The following is a 20,561-nucleotide window of genomic DNA, read 5'->3' on the forward strand; positions in this document are numbered from 1 at the left end:
TATGAAGTTTACCTCAAGCCCTCAATTGGCTCTCATGTATCGTAACTGGTATATCATAAAACAAAGAAACAGGCAATGATAACATTTAAAAGGTAATCTTGTAAACTTGGACATAGTATTTAAACACAATTTATAATATGTAATCGTAAGCTTGAATAATAGAAAAATACTGCTAACACTACAAGAAAAATTGGTTTTAGTATCAGCAGAAAACAAGGCAAAAATTGGACGCTAACAATTTTTAGCATCAGCATAGCATTCAAAAAAGTGACGACAATAAAAGCCTTGAAGTTATACACTAGAATCCAACTGACGCTAAAATAGCATCTACAAATGTGGATGCTAAAATTGATGCTAAAAGGTATTTAAAGTGTTGACGCTACTTAGCGTTTGGAATTTGTGGATGCTAAAAAATTACTTTTGAAATCGATTATGAATTAACCGAAATATCTAGGATTTTTTTTAAAAAAAAATTGTCTACTTCAACCACAAATATGCATAACCAAAATTTCCTAGATAGCCATAATTTTATACAAACACACATACAACATTCTTTTCTAGAGTCATTATTATCTCTAAAGCCATTCCAAGTGATGGAAAATATTATCTCGTATCTGTTTTCTTTTGAACCATGGCTACTATTCTAACATGCATGAATATTTTTCTGCAACTATATTCTTTTGTAATGTTTAAAGATGTTTTGATGAATGATGTATTTGAATTGAAGGATTGGACTACTACCTACACCATGGATGCAAGCCACCTATAAGATAGTTGATTTTGGGATCTCTAAGATGTTTAAGAATACTGATAATGGAAATGCAGAATCCGCAATGGTTCTTATTGATCCAGCGTTAGTCCTCATCCAAATGATTATTTTACATTTTATTATGTCAGTATTGCAATCACAACCAAAAATTGCTCACTTAACAATAAATGTGATAATTAGAGAATGTATTTGAATTAAGAACTTATTGAATTATTCATAACTTGTTCTGAAAATATTATTACTCATAATAACATAGGGTCCTGCTAACCGGTACCTCCGGGGCACGGGTTAAGCATACCATAAAAGGAAACTGTTTCTGACTTTATTATCAATTAATTACACAATTTCAATGCATTAACTACTATATAATTTCCTTTTTCATATCCTTAACCAGTGCCCGGGGGCATTAGCGTTTCCCAATAACATATAAGAATGTCGTTAGGACTATTAAACATAACAAAAATCGATCGGTTAAACATAACAAATACTGATCAGTTCATTCATGAATTGCCAATCACACTTCAATTATTTCCGCTTCGTTTTTTTTTTCAAGCAGCTCTAATCTTCGGTTCGGTTTTAGTTTTTTTTTTTTTTAACAAACTTAATATGATTTGACAATGGCAATTTGAAAAGTTATAGTTCAAGTTTTTGTAAAAGTAGTTCTGGTTTGATTGGAAAAACAGAACCAATACGCCAAAAGTCCATACCTGTTCGGTTCGGTTTAAAAAGAACCACTAACAATTTAGTTTGCTTTAACCAAATTGTTGTAACGGTTTAGTTTCGCTCGGTTCAATTTTCTTCCATTACTGGACCATTATAAATAGTCTTTCCTGTCACCAGTGATGAATAGTCCTAAAATGAGATGATCTCCGATTGATTCGTCCTTTCTCTTGCAAGTTGTATGTACTAAGTTTCGAAGGTCTCGTTTAGTTTTGTCCTTTCCCTTACCGAAGAATACTTGTTTTGGCCTGGTATCACACATGAAACAAAACTAAACAAAGTTATTAGTAGGACAGAATCAATCAGAATTATATATATATATATATATATATTTAAAAATTGGTTTTAAAACAATAATGAAAATAAAAAAAATAAAAAATAAAAAAGTAATAAAAAAAAACATATACGATTAAGTAATTTAAATTGCCTTTGTCGAAAACATCAACAATCTCCGTCAACGGCGTCAAAAATTTGATGGTTGGATTTGGGCAATTCTACCAAATCGTTTACCAAATAATAAAGTGTAAGTAGAGTATCGTATCCACAAGGATTGACATTTCAACTAGGCAATTCATGTTACTTTTTTGGAAACAATAAAATAAAATAAAATAAAATAAAAGATAAAGGGGGTTTTGCAAATTAGTCTATTTGCAGCATAGCAAGAGTTTAGGAGTTAACCTCTTTTTGATTGCAGGATGTTAATGACGGTTACGATTATTCGAATCTCCTTCATTCATTTTTTGTTGTTAATTAATGGTCAAGCATTATTCAGATTTTACGTCTTCTATCTAAGTGATGAGTTCGTAGAGTTTTACTGCCTATCAGGTGTCAAGTTGCACCTACTGTCACACGGGTTTGTGCGTGTGAGGCCTTACCTCAGAGGTCTGGTTCATTCTCCTCCACGTATTGAGTGGCAACCTTACTTTGGAGTTTCTACACAAGTTAGTGTTTACGGTCGTCAATCTAAGATACACTTTCGCGCTAGAGGTACATGTAGGTCTTACTCTCTCATACGTATTGCAATCAATGAAGGACATTAGGGTTCCTAAATTCACTATATCCTAGAGGTTCCCTCGTCAGCTAAATCTTAGAAGGACATCAACATATTCTCGCTATTGGTAGTTCTACAAACGGGCAGCCCTATCTCGTCTACCTTACAAAGGATTGATTTAAAAAGAATAAAGTTACTATGTGGATTTAAATCTTGAGCTCTTACGTTTTCCTAATTATGTGGTCTGTTATTAGTTACTTCTTGATTCAGGTAGGTATTCACCAATATTAGGTATGTTGCCTTTCTAAGTACTGTTATCTCAAGTTTGGTTCGCTCGGAAGAAGAAAAGTCTTACGTTACAGTAAAATTAAATAGGATTCATAAAATAAATGAATAAAAAAACTTATATTAAAATAATCCAACAAACAAAATAGAGATTCATCTTAGAACCCAACCCTAAAAAGGTTTATTTACTCATGGTAACTAAAGACAAATTACAAAAGAAATAAAGCATACGCTAGAAACTTAGAGTGAGGAGAGAGACTCCTCCCTTGAAGCTCCTAGTGCTTGTCATCCTCTTGAACCACTTCATTTTAAATGAGAGGTTTGGTATTTATAGGCAAGTTTCCAACTGAGTTTAGGTAAAAAAATGTGATTTTCCACTAAAAAGGTGGAAAAAGCAGTTCTGCCCGGCTCCCACCATGCCCAGGGCGCATAGGCTAAAAATCCATGCTTTAGGAGAATGAGAAATACCCAGAGCACATGGCAGATGCTCAAGGCATTTGGAAGCATGTTGGGGTGCACGAGTGTGCTTTTATGCGTGTAATCGCATATTTCTTTGTCTTTTTGGGTATTTGCTTTCATATAAGATGCCTTCGAACATGGGAACATAATTCCTCCCTTTGTAATATCGTTTGAGGCCTCTTGAATATTCATTCATGGTCTTCCCAAGATCTTCACAAGTCTTCAAGATGTTTTGTGTTGTCGATTAGCATAACCCCATAGAATTGCTATGTTTTGAAGAAAAAAAAACTACGATAAAAGAATAGTAAGTTTTATCGATCTTTTAATGAAGCATTCCTCTTTCGTCTTACGTTAATTTCACATGTTTATTATGTGATAACTTATCTATTTGTGAATGTTTCAAATTGAAATTTTTTCTTGTATTTTTTATTAGATTCTATATTTAAACTCTTTCTCGGTACAGTGTGTTACATGTTCCCAAATTCTATTTTATTTTTGTAATTTTCCTTTTTCTATCTCGGAAGGGTAAAATAAAAATTATTTCATATAAATGGAATTTTTTCATATAAAATAATAAAAAATTATCTCAATAGGGTAAACACAACACTTCAATGTTGTTAAAAGACATTTTACTAAGTCTTATAACAACTATTTAATTTGTATAAAGAAACCTTGTGCTTTATACATTATAAATTCATCATATCCTTTTTTATTTGTTTCATGCAAAAGGGAAAAATATGGCTAACATAACTAAGTTTGTTTATATTGCCATCCTCTTTCTTTCACTATTTTTCATTGGAATGAACGATGCTGGTAAGTCATTTTTCATTATTTTATAATTTTATTCTTTTCTTCTTACCTAACCTTTTATCCCCTTTAATTAGTAACATTGTTATATTCTCTTTTATCATTACAGCAATTTTGGAATGTCGTGAGGACTCTCATTGTGTAACAAAAATTAAGTGTGTTCTTCCTCGAAAACCGGAATGTAGGAATAACGCATGTACCTGTTATAAAGGTGGATTTAGTTTTCACCACTAAATACATTACTCCAACTTACACCAATAAAATAACCCTTTGTAGCAACTTACACTGTAGTCATCATGAGATCCAGTCCGTTAGAATAAATTTAAATATATAAATGACTTATATTGAAGTGGTGTAAGTTGGAAGAATGTATTTGATAGTCCAAACTAAACTTTACACTTGTTATAATTCAAATAAATATCGCTGAAGATAAAATGTCACATGACATACGATTTACCTAATGATTCGGCATTCAATAATTGAATTTGTTTTGTATTTATTTTCCTTTAATAATTTGAGGGGTTTTGCCATCTTTAACGATGGTAATTAAAATAAACATAGCACACTAAATAATATTATATAGATTATCTGCGGTCTTCATTTCATAAATAATAAATTCATAGGATAAAATGAAATACTTAAGTTATATAAATAATAAATTCAACAAATTTTAGTATAATTTAATATTATCAAAATTAATTCAATACAATTAATTATATATACATAAACAATACATCCCCTACAAAAAAATACATAAACGATATATATAGACAATGTAACACACAATTTTTTAAATAGTGAATGTGCCTTTTTTTTTTTTTTTTGGTTGTGGTCGGGGTTTGAACCCCGGACCTTGCATATATAATGCATTGTTCATACTAACTGAGTTAAGCTTATGAGGACCTTTTTTTATTGTTTTAAAATAGCTCATAAGGCTTTCACTAAATGGATTCATGATCGTTTTTAATATAAAATTAGAGTAAAAATAATTTTATTTCGAAAGTGTTTTACGAAATGATAACCTGAATTAAATCTATATTTTATTAATCATTTTCGGACAATGAGTTTCAAAATCCAATCATACACTTTCTAAAAAAAATATATGAAATAGTGATAAGTATTTATTTTCCATTGCAATATCATTTATAACTAATAGCATGTTTAGTTACGCGTCCAAATAACCAATCTCGCGTTTCGATGCCGATTTCACCTATTAGATTGTATACTATTGATCAATGACCACATGGCTTAATATGAGAAAGGAAGGCGTTGCAAGCTTTGGATGCCACACAACATATCGAGAGATAAATTTTTATCACAATTTTGGGTGACGTTTGGAACACCATGGAGCATGCATCACAAGGCCAAGTTCATCATGTTTTGGAGATCGTGGAATTGAAGGGAAACAAGCTACAACCGTGGAAAACAACAACACTTGAAGATAAATAAATTGATAATTATTTTCTTTTGTCTTGATTGTTTTATTCTCATGAATAAGATTAGCTAGTTTTATATTAAGTTTTTTAGATGATTTTAATTTGAGCGGTTTTAATCATGTGATTGTATAAACTCTATTCAATACAATTATTATCCTAATGCTTTTCATATGTTAACGAATGTATGAATTGATTTACATTATCAATTGACTACTAGTCCTAGCTCTTAGATTTAAACTTAGTATACTGTGGGAACGAACTCAAGAGACCAAAGTTTTGTAAGAAACTCAAAGAGACCTTGGTCAACCAACACCTTATTGACTTAGCTCAATTTAGAAAATTGGTTTGATAGATTGAGCACCAAAGTTTTCCAAGAAACTGTTTGATATGTTATAAAAAAGGATAATACTAAACACATCGAAGTAATATTCGTGAAGCTGCTCGCGAATGTGACTTGCCAGCATAACATCCTTTAGATTTCACATTTATTTGATGGACTGCTTCCAAAAAAAAAAGCATGACCCCCCGTGTTTTTCGGAAAGATCCAACTTTGATAGGTTGAATTGTGTTTCGCGACCATTTCGGGAAGCTTTTTCACTAGATATATAGCACTACTCTATAAAAAATTTCGATCAAGATAATTCTGAGTTGGGAACGTAGAAGATATTTATGGCTGACTTAAGAGACAACAATCCATATTTTTGGCAATCCCTATATACCGTAAGAGGACTCGAGGATGAGAGAAGTTGAATTTAGGGTTTTAGAGACTTACTTACAACGAGGACTCGAGGATGTATCATAAATGTGAAAGAAGAACGAGTTCGGAGACATAATTGAAGGACTCAGATATGATTATATCCAAAAATAATTTGAAGAAACTCATACTAATATTCCGATCCCCTCCCTGGTTCGGGGAGAATCACAGCGCTAATAAGCTTGCCAATGTAGGTTTATCCTTAGATTTGTATATAAAATAAACACCGTCAAATCGTTAATTGTTGTTTTCAAATTCAAATTCTTCCATGTAAAAATCAATTAGCAAGAGATTTTAGACTTAAATAAAATATATAGCATCATTTTATTCAGTATTGAATTGTTTTCGATTTCTTCAATGTAGAAATCAATTAGCAAGAGATTTCAGACTTAAACATAATATATAGCATGCATGATTTTATTGAGTATTGAATTATTTCCTTTTGTAAAATAATCAGAGGTTAACTTATTTTTGCAAGTATACTGATGTTTCTTATCTCAATAAACGATATGTATTTTAATATGCTGGTGGCATAACTTATGCTTTTCGGCTATTAAACTTTTATTTTTGGTTACAATACATTAAAAGATAAAAAAAACGAAAAAAAAAAACTACAATCTTAAATAGAAGGAAAAATTACTCTTGTAGTTCATTAACTTAATTTCAAAAAACAATTTCGTCTTTTAATTTTTTTCACTTCATTTTGATCCTTATGGTCCATTTGAATATGAATTTTCAAGCTTCAATTATATGTGTGATGCTAATGATTGATGTTTATATGTTGTGTATGGTTTATATTATGCGTGATTAATATTCTTCACTCTACTGGTGTCAATTTCTTCAAAATGATTATTCACTTCATATGTTTCCATGTGAATAGATGGAAATATGGAAACATTTGAACCGGAGATAAAATCTTAAACTACTGACTTATCTAAATTTAATTCCAAAACTCCATAGATATTTTATATACATCATTATTATGAGGTAGTCGACATATGGATCAACTAGCGTTTAAGTTACTTTAGAGTTGATTTGGTACACTATGATAAAACAATAGTAAGTTTTCTCGATCTTTTAATGAAGCATTCCTCTTTTTGCTTATGTTAATTTTGCATGTTTATTATGTGATAAAAATATATATGGAGCAACATGACGACTTTGTATCACGTAGCACGCATATGATCTCAGGATGATCAGAGGAACAACTTGACATCTGAATCCCATCAAACTAACCACTTTAAGAAACCCCTAATCTCATAACTGATAATTGTTGAGAATTAATCCAACAAAGAAATAGAGAGGATTCAATGAATCATAATTACCGCTAAAATCTTCATTCAAAACCTTTAGTTGTCCACAATATTCAACTCAACTGTTTTGTGCAATCAAATGAAACTTGCAAACTCGCCCCAATATATTTATTTTTTTATTATTTTAATAAGTTTAGGTAGTTGCCTAGTTGAAACGACAACTTCCGTAGAGACGATTTTACTTACTACTCTATTACTTGAAAACGGTTAAGTACACTTGCCGAATTTAGTCATTAATGATTCGGGTGGATCTTACATTCTTTTACATGATGTTGATGATTAATGTTTATATGTTGTGTATGGTTTATATCATGTATAAGTAATATTCTTTACTCTACTAGTGTTATTTTTTTGGATATGATTTCTCACTTCATATTTTCCACGTGGATACTTACTCATTTTGTGTAAGTAGATAAAAAGATGGAAACAATTGAAGAGGGGATGGAATTTTAAGCTACACTGTTATCTAAAGTTCATTTTTCCACTCCATAGATATTTTATTTACATTATAATGAGGTTGTCGATGTATGGAACTGCTAGCGTATAAGTTACCTTAGAGTCAATTTCCTATATTATGTAGCATGCCCCTTTTTAATTATGTTAATTTTATATGTTTATTATGTGATAACTTATATGTTTGTGAATGTTTTAAATTGAAATTTTTTTCTTCTATTTTTTATTATATTCTATATTTAAACTCTTTATCTGTACTGTGTGTCACATGTTCCCAATTTATTTTATTTTTTTTATTTTTTTTTCTATCTTGAAAGGGTAAAATAAAAATATTTTATATAAATGGAATTTTTTTTATATAAGCTCGTGACTAATTTTCTCCAAGTAACAAACATAACACTTCAATGTAGTTAAGAGACATTTTACTAAGACTTATAACAACTATTTAAAGAAATTGTGTTCTTTATACATTATAAATTCATCAAATCTTTTTTGGTATGTTTCATGCACAAGCGGAAAATATGGCTAAAGTCAGTAACTTTGTTTGTATTATGATCCTCTTTCTTGCACTATTTTTCATTACAATGAACGATGCCGGTAAATCATTTTTCATTATTATACAATTTTATTCTTTACTTCTTACCTAACCACTTATCCCCTTTAGTTAGTAACATTTTTATCTTCTCTTTTATAATTTATAGCAAGGTTTGAATGTCGTGAGGACTCTCATTGTGTAACAAGAATTAAGTGTGTGCTTCCTCGAAAACCGGAATGTAGGAATTATGCATGTGGTTGTTATGATTCAAATAAATATCGTTGATGATAAAATATTCCATGTGCAGGAATTACACATGTGTTTGTTATAATACAAATAAATACCGGTGATGATAAAATGTACCATGACATGTCATTTAACTAATGATTCGGCATTCAATAATTGAATTTATTTTGTATTTATTTCCCTTTAATAATTTCATAAATTTTATATTCTTTGATGATGATAATTAAAATAAACATAGCGCACTAAATAATATTATTTAGATTATCTTCTTTGTCTTAATTGTATAATAATATATTTATAGTTACCTTAGATAATTGTAGGATACAATGACATACATAAGTTAAATAAATAATAAATTCAACAACTTTTAGTATAGTTTAATATTCTCAAAATTAATTCAATACAAGTAAAAGTACATACGATATATCCCTTAAAAAAATGATATATGTAAACAATGAAACACAATTTTTTCAAATAACGAATATGTCTTTTTTTATTATTATTTTAAAACACTTCATTAGGTTTTCACTAAAAGAATTCATGGCCATCTTTAATATAAAATAAGAAGTAAGATAATTTTCTTTTAAGAGCATTTTACAACATAACAACCTGAATCAAATACTCCTTCAAAAAAAAAAAAAAAACCTGAATCAAATATCATATTTTATTAATCGTTTTCGGGCCATGAGCTTCGAAATCCAATCATCTACTTTGTAATATCATTTACACCTAATAGTGTATAAGCATTCATTTTTCATTGCAATATCATTTACACCTAATAGAAAGTTTGGTTACGCGTCCTAACCACCAAATCTCGTGTTTCGATGCCGACTACACTGTAATTTCAATAAGCTACATATTTGAGCTTCACACTAAACGCACGGCTGCATTCACAACACCACTATACCAAACACCGGCTAAGTCATAACATGTGATTCCTAATAAATATGAACAAATTAAACAACATAAACCAGAACATGCACATACATAATCGAGAGAAAGATTAGAATGTTCTGAATACTTCAACACGTTATGTACTGAGATGAATGATCTCCACACACTCACATTTTAAAGAGGAAACTACAAAAGAATGATAAAACTCTTTATTATTAAATGTGAGAGATATGAGTGATATCAATTACACTATGTGACACTCTAAATCCCATAATAATTATTCCTATTATTTATTCAAAAATAGAGTTTGATTCGCAGCGGAGAGTGTAAAATAAAACTTTGCTATTAATATAAGAATTCTCCCACAAGATTTAGGATACAACATTGACTCATAGCAAACATAGTTCACATAGACACTTCCTTGAAAATTATAACAATATTAATATCGAATCCTTTGCTTTTGAAAATACTTTCTTTTACATCATAGAAAATGGTTTTCTTGCATAAAAGTAAATAAGTAAGTATATCCCTTTTCTAGTGTCACTATCAGAGCGGAACTTTTCCCACACTTGAACTTTAAAACTCCTAAACCTGTATTTAGACTGCGATTTCGCAACAGCAGGACCAATCCAACAAAGGGGTGAGTTTCGAGGACATGTAATACTATAAAACAAATGAGAATAACGTGCAAGAAATCAAACTGGGACCATATGAGATCACCAATTAAGATAATATTCAAAACCTTAAATAATATAATAATATATCACCAAAATGCTTCTAAGTCATAAAACCATTAGAACATAACATTCAAAACTTTCATAATATTATATCATAATTCAATCCAATAGCAGTCATAACATAAACAATCACATGATGATCAAAGACACTCAAGGGGATCCATAATCATTCACAATAAATTAATCACGGTTCAGACATTGATATGCATGCTCTTAGACTCTAGACATCTCTTTCTTTGGTACCATTCTACTCCGAAGTACTTGGTTAGGAGGTCGATAGTGCTATGCCACCACATTGTGGATGGATAATTCAAAAATGGCCGAGTCATTACAGACTATTCAAGGTTGGCCGAGTCACTACGAACTATTCAAGTTTGGCCGAGTCCTTACGGACTATTCAAAGTTGGCCTACTCTCATAGACCCTCTCCTCAACACGAGACAATATGCCTCATTCACTAGTACTTCCCCAATCATTGGGTTTGTTAGACCCTGCCTAGATGATGACAAAACACTCCACTAGGTCTTATACCTTATGACTCAATTCATATTCATTTAATAATCACAATTCACAGTGTGTACTTCACACGACACTATTCAACAAAATTACATATTCATGTATTTCAGTTAATCTCAATCAAATCTCAGTAGTTCAAACATATATAATCATCATTATAACTAGTAAAATTCTACCAGTCAGTAAGAGATTCAACATGCATTGCATTTTTAAACATAATTTCAGACTAGTTAACACAAATCTGGACACACACATCTATCACACAATAATTAACAATCAAAACATGATCTCACACAGGTAAAATACTAAACAATCTTAACATATTTTCATCCACAGAAACTTGGGGGGTTTCTGAATCATATTTTGAATCCTCATTATTACCATCAACATATTTTTAATAAATTATTATTTGTGAATCAAACGCTCTCATACTTCCTTATATCTTAATCTAATCTCTCCCCTCGTTGGCCTATGATACACCTTAAGAGCAAATACAAATCAAAATCAACAACAATTCATGGTTTAAGGGTAATCAATAATATTCATTCGTCTTGATTTAATCACAATCTGAATGTAATAAGGGTAATCAAGAATATTCATCCATTTTATGTCAACATTTCATTTGTCAAACTATATTCACATATCATATTTTCAACAACACATATTCATCGTCCAACTAATATCTTAGTATATATGTTGCATATCGAAAATTCATTTCAATAAGATTCAACATCACTTTTATATTCATCATCGAATAATTCATCAATTAGAATAAATGCAGCAGATCAAACATGGGCACAACATAAAATTTATTCATGACATCAATTAACACACATTCAACGTAATTTAAATTAATCAAGACCTTAATAATGTTTCTAATTCCTCTTTTAATCTCACCACTTCTAACTTTTCACATTAACTAATTATTTTCTTGAAGGGCTACAACCATCGCAGTGAGCCCCAAATCAATTTTGGGAAATATAGCTTTCCCATTCATTACAATTATATAACACTCATTTACTCGAACTCTTCTCTCGCCCCATACCTGATTTTAAGATCTTGTACGACGTTAGGACAAAAGAGTTTCGTCAACAACGAATGATCAAAAGCATACAACGAACAAGCCCGTCATTAACCGGCTCACCGACGGAATTGTGGAGCAAACAAAACACGGCTGATAAATTATTGATAATGTAAAAATTAATACTACGTACTTAATACAAATATTTGGAGCATAAATCGTTCCAACGTGACATAAAAAGAATAGCATACAAAAATGGTGTTGGTCTTCTAAACTGAAGAGCGAGGTGGTCAAAATTGTTAAGTGATAGTGGCCATGTGGTGTTCCAAACTTGAATTACAATTGTCAGTAACATCACAAGGCATCAAAAGGCATATGAATGAGTGAATTCGTGTAGTTATGGAAGATTGTATAGGAACACACTGATCTAGGGTCAACAAAGCCATAACAAAATCAAGGAAAATTCACGGGTTTGAAAATGGGATATAAGATTGGCAAATGGAGGCAGGCATTGAATCAAATATGAAACCAACAAATTGATGTATACATGATTGTTGAGGCTATAATTTGGATCTCGCCAACAAGTCGACCCTAGTTTTTTCTCTCTAGGTTTTCTCTTTCATTTTCTTGGATGAGGGGTGGTTTTTGATCAATTTTTGACTTAAAATCACCCCTCTTCATCTTTTTCTCTCTAATTCAATATATAAATAAGTGATTTTTCACATAGATCTAGGTTTTTTCTTCGTGATTTCATCATCCGAGTGTGGTGGTGTGTTGTTCGTCGTCTTGTGCGACGTTGTTTGATTTCCCATATTGTTGTGGTGTTCATTTGATTCATATTGAAGCTTCAACGTTGCAGATTCGAGATATGGGTATTCCGGTCACTTTAATTTTATCTATATTTTTGTAGCCATTATGTCGTTATATGCTATTAACTTCGCAGCTCATCCTTTACGTTTTTAGCGGTTTTGAATAATGTAATCTATCGATTTGAATGAATAAATATCATTTTGTTTTTATAAAAAAAAAAAAAAAAAAAAAAAAAAAAAAAAAAGATGAATTGAAAGGCTAATAGACAGGCATAAGGTCAGCGGCGGCACTTGTATAAAAATAGGCTAGGTTTTTTTCTTCTTTCAATTTGAGACCTGCTGAATTAGAATATAAAGGTAGATAATTTTCAGCCCAAGAACAAATGCTCTATAATGGTTTTAATGACGAGTAATTTTACTTAAGCCGATAAACGCAACTATATAAAAATTTTAGCCTTATTCAAAACTTATCTCATTCCTATGATTTTACACTTAAAATATTAATCTCAAAATAGTAGCAACCTAAAATTATTAATCATAAAATAACTAACTTGCATAACAAAATAGGAATATTCATATAGTTTTTTTTTTGTAGAGAAGGAATATCAATATCGTAATTACTTATATAAGCACATAAAATTATCAATATAATACACATGTCACTTAAAATGATAACTAGTGACTCATAAGATGAACATGAAAAATAGGGTGTTACACACTAATCATAGGACTATAACTAACCAATAACCATAATTAGGTTAACACCTTAACTAACTAATTAAGATTGAAATAAGAATTATTCTTCAACATTAACAAACACACAACAATGACACAATAAAGAAAAATAGAATGCGTCAATTTGGATACTTCATAAAATACTTTCATCATTTTGTTAGACAAAGAACATACCCAATAATGAAATTTTATTATTCTGAACAAAGTAAGCAATACGTATAGATTATATATCAAGTAAAGATAAATGAAATGCTTGTGACTAACTTGTTATCAAATAAGCATCGAAAAAAGATATCATCTAATTTCTAAATTAAAATAGATAAATGATATTTGTACAACCATTTTTTAACAATTTTTAGACAATTTTCTCTCTCATACTCACATTATATTCTTACTCTTTCTCTTACTTTTTCTCTCTCCATTATTTTTGACCAATGAAAAGAGAGAAAAAGGAGATTGTCATTGAAGTTGTTAGCAAATGGTTGTTAAAATATCATTCCTCATTAAAATATGTATAGCCATTATTGTAAAGTAAATTGCGAGTTCTATATTTCTTTAATATAACCATTGCATAAACATAAACTACACTGATTAGTGAGGGAATAGACAATATACAATTCAAGTAAACTCATCTTTAGTTAACATCTATGAAGTGAGGGAATAGGCAATATACAATTCTAGTAAACTCATCTTTAGTTAACATCTATGAAACACGACATACACGCAAAACTGACACATACACATTCACACTAGTAATAATTTTAGAAAATGAATTATTTAAATGCAATCACATGTGCCGTTGTAGTGTCTGACACTAATATGTGTCAAATTACCCGATGTGGATTGATAGAACCTATACCCGATGTAATAATTCTCAATCAGGTAGGCCTCACATTCATATGATAGAGAAATGATATTTAAACAACGAATGTTAAACAACTTTTGTGATAACTCTATCTCATACTTTCATTGTATTTTTATTCTATCTCATTTTTTTCTCTCTATAATGTTATTGTCCAGTAAGGAAAGAGAAAAAAAATGTTGTCAGTAAAGTTTTTTAAAATTGGTTGTTCAAATATCACTCATTCATATGTTATGGCCAATTCTTAACAATAAATAATAGGGTTAATATGTTTTTACCCCCCTGTAATTTGGGCGAGTTCTGGTTTTCCCCCCTGTAAAAAAAAAAAGGTTTAGATTCCAACCCTGTAAAATAAGATTCTTTGGTTTTAGCCCTGACCCATGTGACTGTGCATAATTGCTGACGTGGCGAGCTGACTGACATGTTGACTGTGCATATCTAATTATGTGGCGTGCTGACTGTATAATTAATTTTTTAAATTTATTTAATATATATATATATTAAAAAAAAATCAGGATTTTTTTTATTACAAAAATTATTTTCTGAAATATATATTTTTCAAAAATTCCAAAATTTATAATTTAAGAAAAATATATATTTCAAAATTTTTTAAAATTATTTTCGAAAATTTTGAAATATATATTTCAAAAAAAATATTCAAATTATTTTCGAAAATTTGGAATATATATTTTTTGAAGTTTAAAACAGATTTTTTTTTCGAAAAAGAAGTTTTTTAAATTTTCTCAACAAAAAAAAATCTGGATACAAATTTATTTAAAAATTTAGGAAAATTTAGATTTTTTTTAGAAATTTTTATTACGATGTGTTACAGATTTGAGAATATTATTTAATATTTAAAAATTGAGGATAAAAAAAATCTGGAATTTTTTTTAATATTTAAATTTATTCTTATCTATTTGTTACATGTGTTATTTTTATTAAAAATTGTGGGCATTTTTTAAAAGAAACAGCCAGCCCAAAAGCTGAAAGGGGTTGTTTACTTTTTATATATATTTCCAAAAATATTATATAAAAAAATTCATACACTTACTATATTTTGAAACTTTCGAAAAATTTAAAAAATAAATAAATTAAATAAAATTTTTAAAAATATTCGAAAAAAATCCAAATTAATATTTTTTTTCTTAAATTTTTTATTTTTGAAAAGAAATCCAATTTTTTTTTTTCGTTTTTTAAAAAAATTGATTTTTTTTCTTGATTTTAAATTTTTGAAAATTAATTTTCAGTTTTTTTTTTAATCTTTTTAAAAATAATTTATTAAACCATTACACGCATGTCAGATTTAAAAAAATTAAAATTAAAATAATTACACAGTGGCGTGCCACGTCAGTGTCCATTACACACGTGTCATATTTTTTTTTTTAAAAATTAAAGTAATTACACAGTGGCGTGCCACATCAGCGTCTGGATGGGGTCAGGATGTTTTGTGGAGAATCTTCATATTATAGGGGTGTTTTGTGGAGAATCTTTATATTATAGGGTTGAAATCTAAACTTTTTTTTTTTACAGGGGGTAAATCGGAACTCGCCCAAATTACAGGGAGTAAAAACATATTAACCCTAAATAATATTACTCTTTTCTTTGTTTTTCATACTACTTCGATCTGTTTTATAAAAGAAAATTTAATTTTTACATTCATTCAATAAATGATGTATCTATTATTCTTAAGTTTCATTTGATTTTTCTCATTTCATTAAATTATGATGAAAAAGAATTGCATGATTAACTATACCATTCTATAAAAGCATGTTCAAAGTTACCTACAATTAACTACTTTTTAGTTCTAGTATTAATTTACACTACCAAAATGAGTGAACTGTTCATGAATGAATGATTTAAAATGTGTTTCTTCCAATGTACTATCACGAAAAATGATTTTTCTTGGTTTTCGATACTACAACTGAATTCAATTAAAACATGGATGCAATTGGAAAGAAGTTTTCATGATCAACTTTTTAAGGGTGATTTGAAAGACAAAGCAATGAGTTTGATGACAATTTACCTAGACTAGGTTTTGACAACTAAAAAACATCTGATATTTTTGCATAGGCACAAATATAAATGAATAGTATTTGGTCACACATACATAAAAAAGTTTTTTTTCAAAATATTAAATTATTTTATTAAAAAATTTCTTTTTATTATTAGAAAAAATCTTTTGATGCATGTGTGTACAAATACTATTCATTTATGTTTGTGATCATAGTAGACTTTCTGTGTTGTAGACCAATACTAGAGCTAAAAGTGGTGAAAATGGCTATTGGTGGTCTAATTTCTACAGCAAGAGATTTTAGACTTAAACAAAATATATAGTATGATTTTATAGAGTATTGAATTGTTTCATTTTGTAAAATAGTTAGAGGTTAACTTTATTTGTTCAAGTAGACTGATATTTCTTATCTCAATGAACAACGTCAAACCATTAATTGGTTTATTTTAATATGCTGGTGGTATAACTTAGTATTTTTATTTTTATAAACAGATGCAGATGCATCATTTCATTAGATAAAACAAAAAAAAAGAGTACAAGAAAGAAAAGGAGGACTATACCAAAACCTTTTCATTAAAAGGTGGTATAACTTAGTAACTTACGCATTCCTTCTATTAAACTTTTATTTTTCCTTAGATACATTAAAAGATAAAAAGAAACGAAAAAAAAAACTATAATCTTAAATAGAATGCAAACTTACTTGTAGTCCCTTAACTTAATTTTAAATAACGATTCCGTCTTTTATTTTATTTTTCACTTCTTTTTGGTCCGTTTGAATATGGATTTTCAAGCTTCAAATCTATAGTTTTATTTCCCTGTGAGCTGTCGGTATTTAAATCTATGGTTCTTCATCCATGATTGCATATGAATCTTTGATGTGAAGTTTGAAAATTCATATGCAAACAAACCAAAAAGACTTGAAAAGAAGATAAATAACAAAATCGTTAATTCGTGTAGTAATTTTACCTAAAAAGAAAGCTTATGATGCATCGGCTGCAACAATGTGTCCTTAAGTCCAGGAAGATGAGAAGTGTGAATCAAGAGCCCATGCTCGGTAGAAGGTAGAAGAAACAAAATTAGCCAAGAAATCAGCACTTTGATTGCCTTCACGAATAGCGTGGATGATGTGGAAGAGGCAATTCCGACGTTAATTACCAGAACTTTTTTATAATGCTGAACAATATCTATCAATCTTTTATAATGATATGAATTGGATAATAAAATGATTCCTTTCTCTGGATTTGTATCTGAGAAGCAGGAGTGATTCAACATGACAGCATAACAGGGAATACCAAACCAGTCCCAATGTTCCAATGCCCCACTCCTGCCAGTAACCGATTTCCTGCCAATTCTTCCGATTCGCCATCCCTTGGGTAATAATTCTCTTTTGTTGTATGCTTAACCAATACCCCGGAGGCACCGGTTAGCAGAACCCTATATATAAAGTTAGTGGTGTGGGGAGGCTAAATGCGTCCTTTTCAGTGTTTAATCCTTGAGATTGTGCTTATACATTAAGCATCAATCATCCATGATTAGCATTAAAAGCTTGAGTATATTTTGTAAAAAGTGAATGATTTAAACTTGAATCTTATATTTAAGTGATACTCTAACTAAAAGCTTGACCTCTACCTAAAAAGTTTGGACTTGACTTGTTTAATTCATTAATAACTTTTTTTTTTAATTTATGCACATTTTCCTTCAAAATTTTGAGATGATTTATATAATATTAAACAAATATTTCAGAGTGTAACAAAAAAAAACAAATATTTTTTAATGTCTCAATGTGAAACATTATTATTATAGTCTTCGAATGTATCGAAATTACAAACAAAATGTCAAGTCTCTCTATTACTAGTTCATTTTGGTCCTCAAATGTATTTTTGCTAGTCTTTTAAGACCCATAATGTGTTTATTTAGTCAATTCAGTCTATAAAATTACAAAGTGACTCTTGAAGATGTGATTCTTTCGGACATAAGATGTGTGACGTGAAAGTTTACTGGAAGGCTGAAGTTGGTGGATGTTGAACAGCAACTCTGTGGATGTGGTTTTATACCTGCAAACATTTTATCGATCAAGTAAAAAAACATCGTGAATGTGAGACTTTAAGATTAGAAACACATATACTTGTACAAAGGTCATAGGTTAAACTTTAGAATGAAAGAATTAGGGGTTTATGACTCAAAACCATAGCCTGGGCAACCATCTTCATGGGCATTCATAGGCACGTGATGTTGGGATTTAAACCAAACAGTCTTCTTGAAGATAGAGAAAAAACAACAAAGGGTCTACTCCCCAACTAAGCTCTGCTAGGGTTATGTGGTGGTCTACTCCCAGATCTATTCTGGCTACCCCCATCTCCTTGGTGGCTCTTCTCTAGTTTTGACTACTGGTTGGTTTCCTTTCCTTAGTGTGGGTCTCTTGTTAACTGAGCGTTATCATCAAAGGTATGGACAAAGAAAGGGTGGTGCGATTAATGGAGGAGGAGGGTGAAGTAATCACGGTGGAGGACGATGTTACAGTGGAAGGGGAAGCCTTTGGTCGTACACTCGTCGGGAAGATCTGGACTGATGTCCCTTACAACATTAGAGCCTTCAAACAAACAATGATCCAAGCTTGGAGGCTGAAAAACACTGTTGAGATCCAAGATCTGAACAAGAATCTCTTTCTCTTCAAGTTTGTTTCAAGAAGAGACGCAGAAAACATCCTCCACTCAGGCCCATGGAGTTTCGACCGCAATCTGTTGATTCTAGACACAATTTCAAGTGAGGAACAACCTTCGGAGCTGGATTTACACACCGTTCAGTTCTGGGTAAGAATTTATGATCTCCCACTTAAGCTAAGATCTGATTTGATGGCAAGAAAGCTTGGGGATCTGGTAGGGAAGTTCCTAGAAGTGGATCAAAGGGATACTAACATAATGGGTAAATCCATTCGCATCAAAGTTGATATAGATCTGAGGAACCCTCTGAAGCGAGGGATTGTGTTGAAGTACCAAAAAAGAAGCCTCTGGATTTTCTTCAAGTACGAGCGTCTTCCCAATTTCTGCTATAAATGTGGGAGGATTGGCCACCAGATGAAGGAATGTGAGGAGGAAACGGGACAAGATGGTGAAGGATACACAGACGTCGAAGAGCAAGACCAAGCTTATGGGTCTTGGATGAGAGCCTCTCCCTTACCAAAGTTTCAGGTGGAATTTAAGAAAGAACCCAGTACCGGCACTTGCAGTAAATCCCTTTTCTCATCAACAAGCTCAAGCAAGGGTTCTGAAGCAGGGGAGGAGAAAACCTCAAAAGTGCTAGCTGTCAATGAAGAAGAAACCCCCATGATTACAAAACAAAAGGATGTGGTGGTTGTGAGTCCTGAAGCAACTAGCAAGGCCATTGAAGGAGTGGCAGAAACATTAGGCTCAGTATCTATCTCTCAAAAATTTGCAGCTGGTGTGGAGGGGAAAAAGGAAGAAACTCAGGTGAGAAAAAAGTGGAACAGACAGAAGGGCCCTAAAGGTCAAAAGCCCAAAGCACAAACTAAAGGGAAAAAAGAAGGTGGGAAGAGGCAGATAAGTGAAGCTAATGTTACTGACAGTGTTTTGGAGGCGGTTGGGGGAGTGGAGAAAAAGAGACATCTTGCTGCTATGGAGATTGACATCAATAAATCAGAGGAGGTGTTGGATGACCAACACCTCCTACCAAAATGAAACTCTTAAGTTGGAATTGCAGGGGGTTGGGGAACCCTCGGGCAATTCGAGCCATGTTAAGGCTCAACCGTATTCAAAATCCTCAAGTAGTTTTCTTAATGGAAACTAGGTTAAAGTCTGATGAGATGGAGTGTTTTAGAATAAAGGCTGGTTTCTCCTCTGGTCTGTTTGTTCCTTGTGAGGGCCATGGAAGAGAAAGGGCAGGAGGCATTGCTTTATTGTGGATGGATAGTGTTAGTCTATCAATTGTATCTTACTCTCTAAACCATATAATGGGGAGGATTGAAGATGCAGAAAGTGGAAAAAATTGGTGTATCTCTGGTATTTATGGGCACCCTGAGGAAGGTAAGAAGAAGGACACTTGGGAACTACTGCGAAGCTTAAAGCCGGTTGATGAGGATATGTGGTTGTGTTGTGGAGACTTCAATGATATTCTATCTAATGAGGAAAAGCTTGGTGGTAATCCTAAAAGTTTCTCACAATTGTCTATTAGTAGGGATGCAGTGGAGGATTG

At 31.1% G+C, this 20,561-nt stretch overlaps 1 protein-coding gene and 2 long non-coding RNA genes across 3 annotated transcripts; all 3 read left to right on the top strand.

Annotated features, from left to right (window-relative positions):
• The first annotated feature begins 3,900 nt into the window (after nucleotides 1–3,900).
• Nucleotides 3,901–4,530, top strand: LOC11436952 (uncharacterized). The gene is made up of 2 exons (XR_003013005.2): nucleotides 3,901–4,037; nucleotides 4,141–4,530. It is a non-coding gene; the product is annotated as an uncharacterized lncRNA (long non-coding RNA).
• A 3,912-nt stretch (nucleotides 4,531–8,442) lies between these two features.
• On the top strand, nucleotides 8,443–8,955 carry LOC11436492 (uncharacterized). The gene is made up of 2 exons (XR_003013006.2): nucleotides 8,443–8,584; nucleotides 8,689–8,955. It is a non-coding gene; the product is annotated as an uncharacterized lncRNA (long non-coding RNA).
• Nucleotides 8,956–18,826: 9,871 nt separating this feature from the next.
• On the top strand, nucleotides 18,827–20,047 carry LOC112422874 (uncharacterized). The gene has a single exon (XM_024786609.1). It carries the CDS (start codon nucleotides 18,827–18,829, stop codon nucleotides 20,045–20,047), a length of 1,221 nt encoding a protein of 406 aa, XP_024642377.1.
• Nucleotides 20,048–20,561: the final 514 nt, after the last annotated feature.

The sequence above is a fragment of the Medicago truncatula genome, chromosome 6 (genome assembly GCF_003473485.1).
Source record: "Medicago truncatula cultivar Jemalong A17 chromosome 6, MtrunA17r5.0-ANR, whole genome shotgun sequence".
Taxonomy (NCBI): domain Eukaryota; kingdom Viridiplantae; phylum Streptophyta; class Magnoliopsida; order Fabales; family Fabaceae; genus Medicago; species Medicago truncatula.

Bases quoted from the DNA above. Each gene is read 5' to 3' on its own strand.
- LOC112422874 (XM_024786609.1), top strand. From the start codon at position 18,827: ATGGAGGAGGAGGGTGAAGTAATCACGGTGGAGGACGATGTTACAGTG.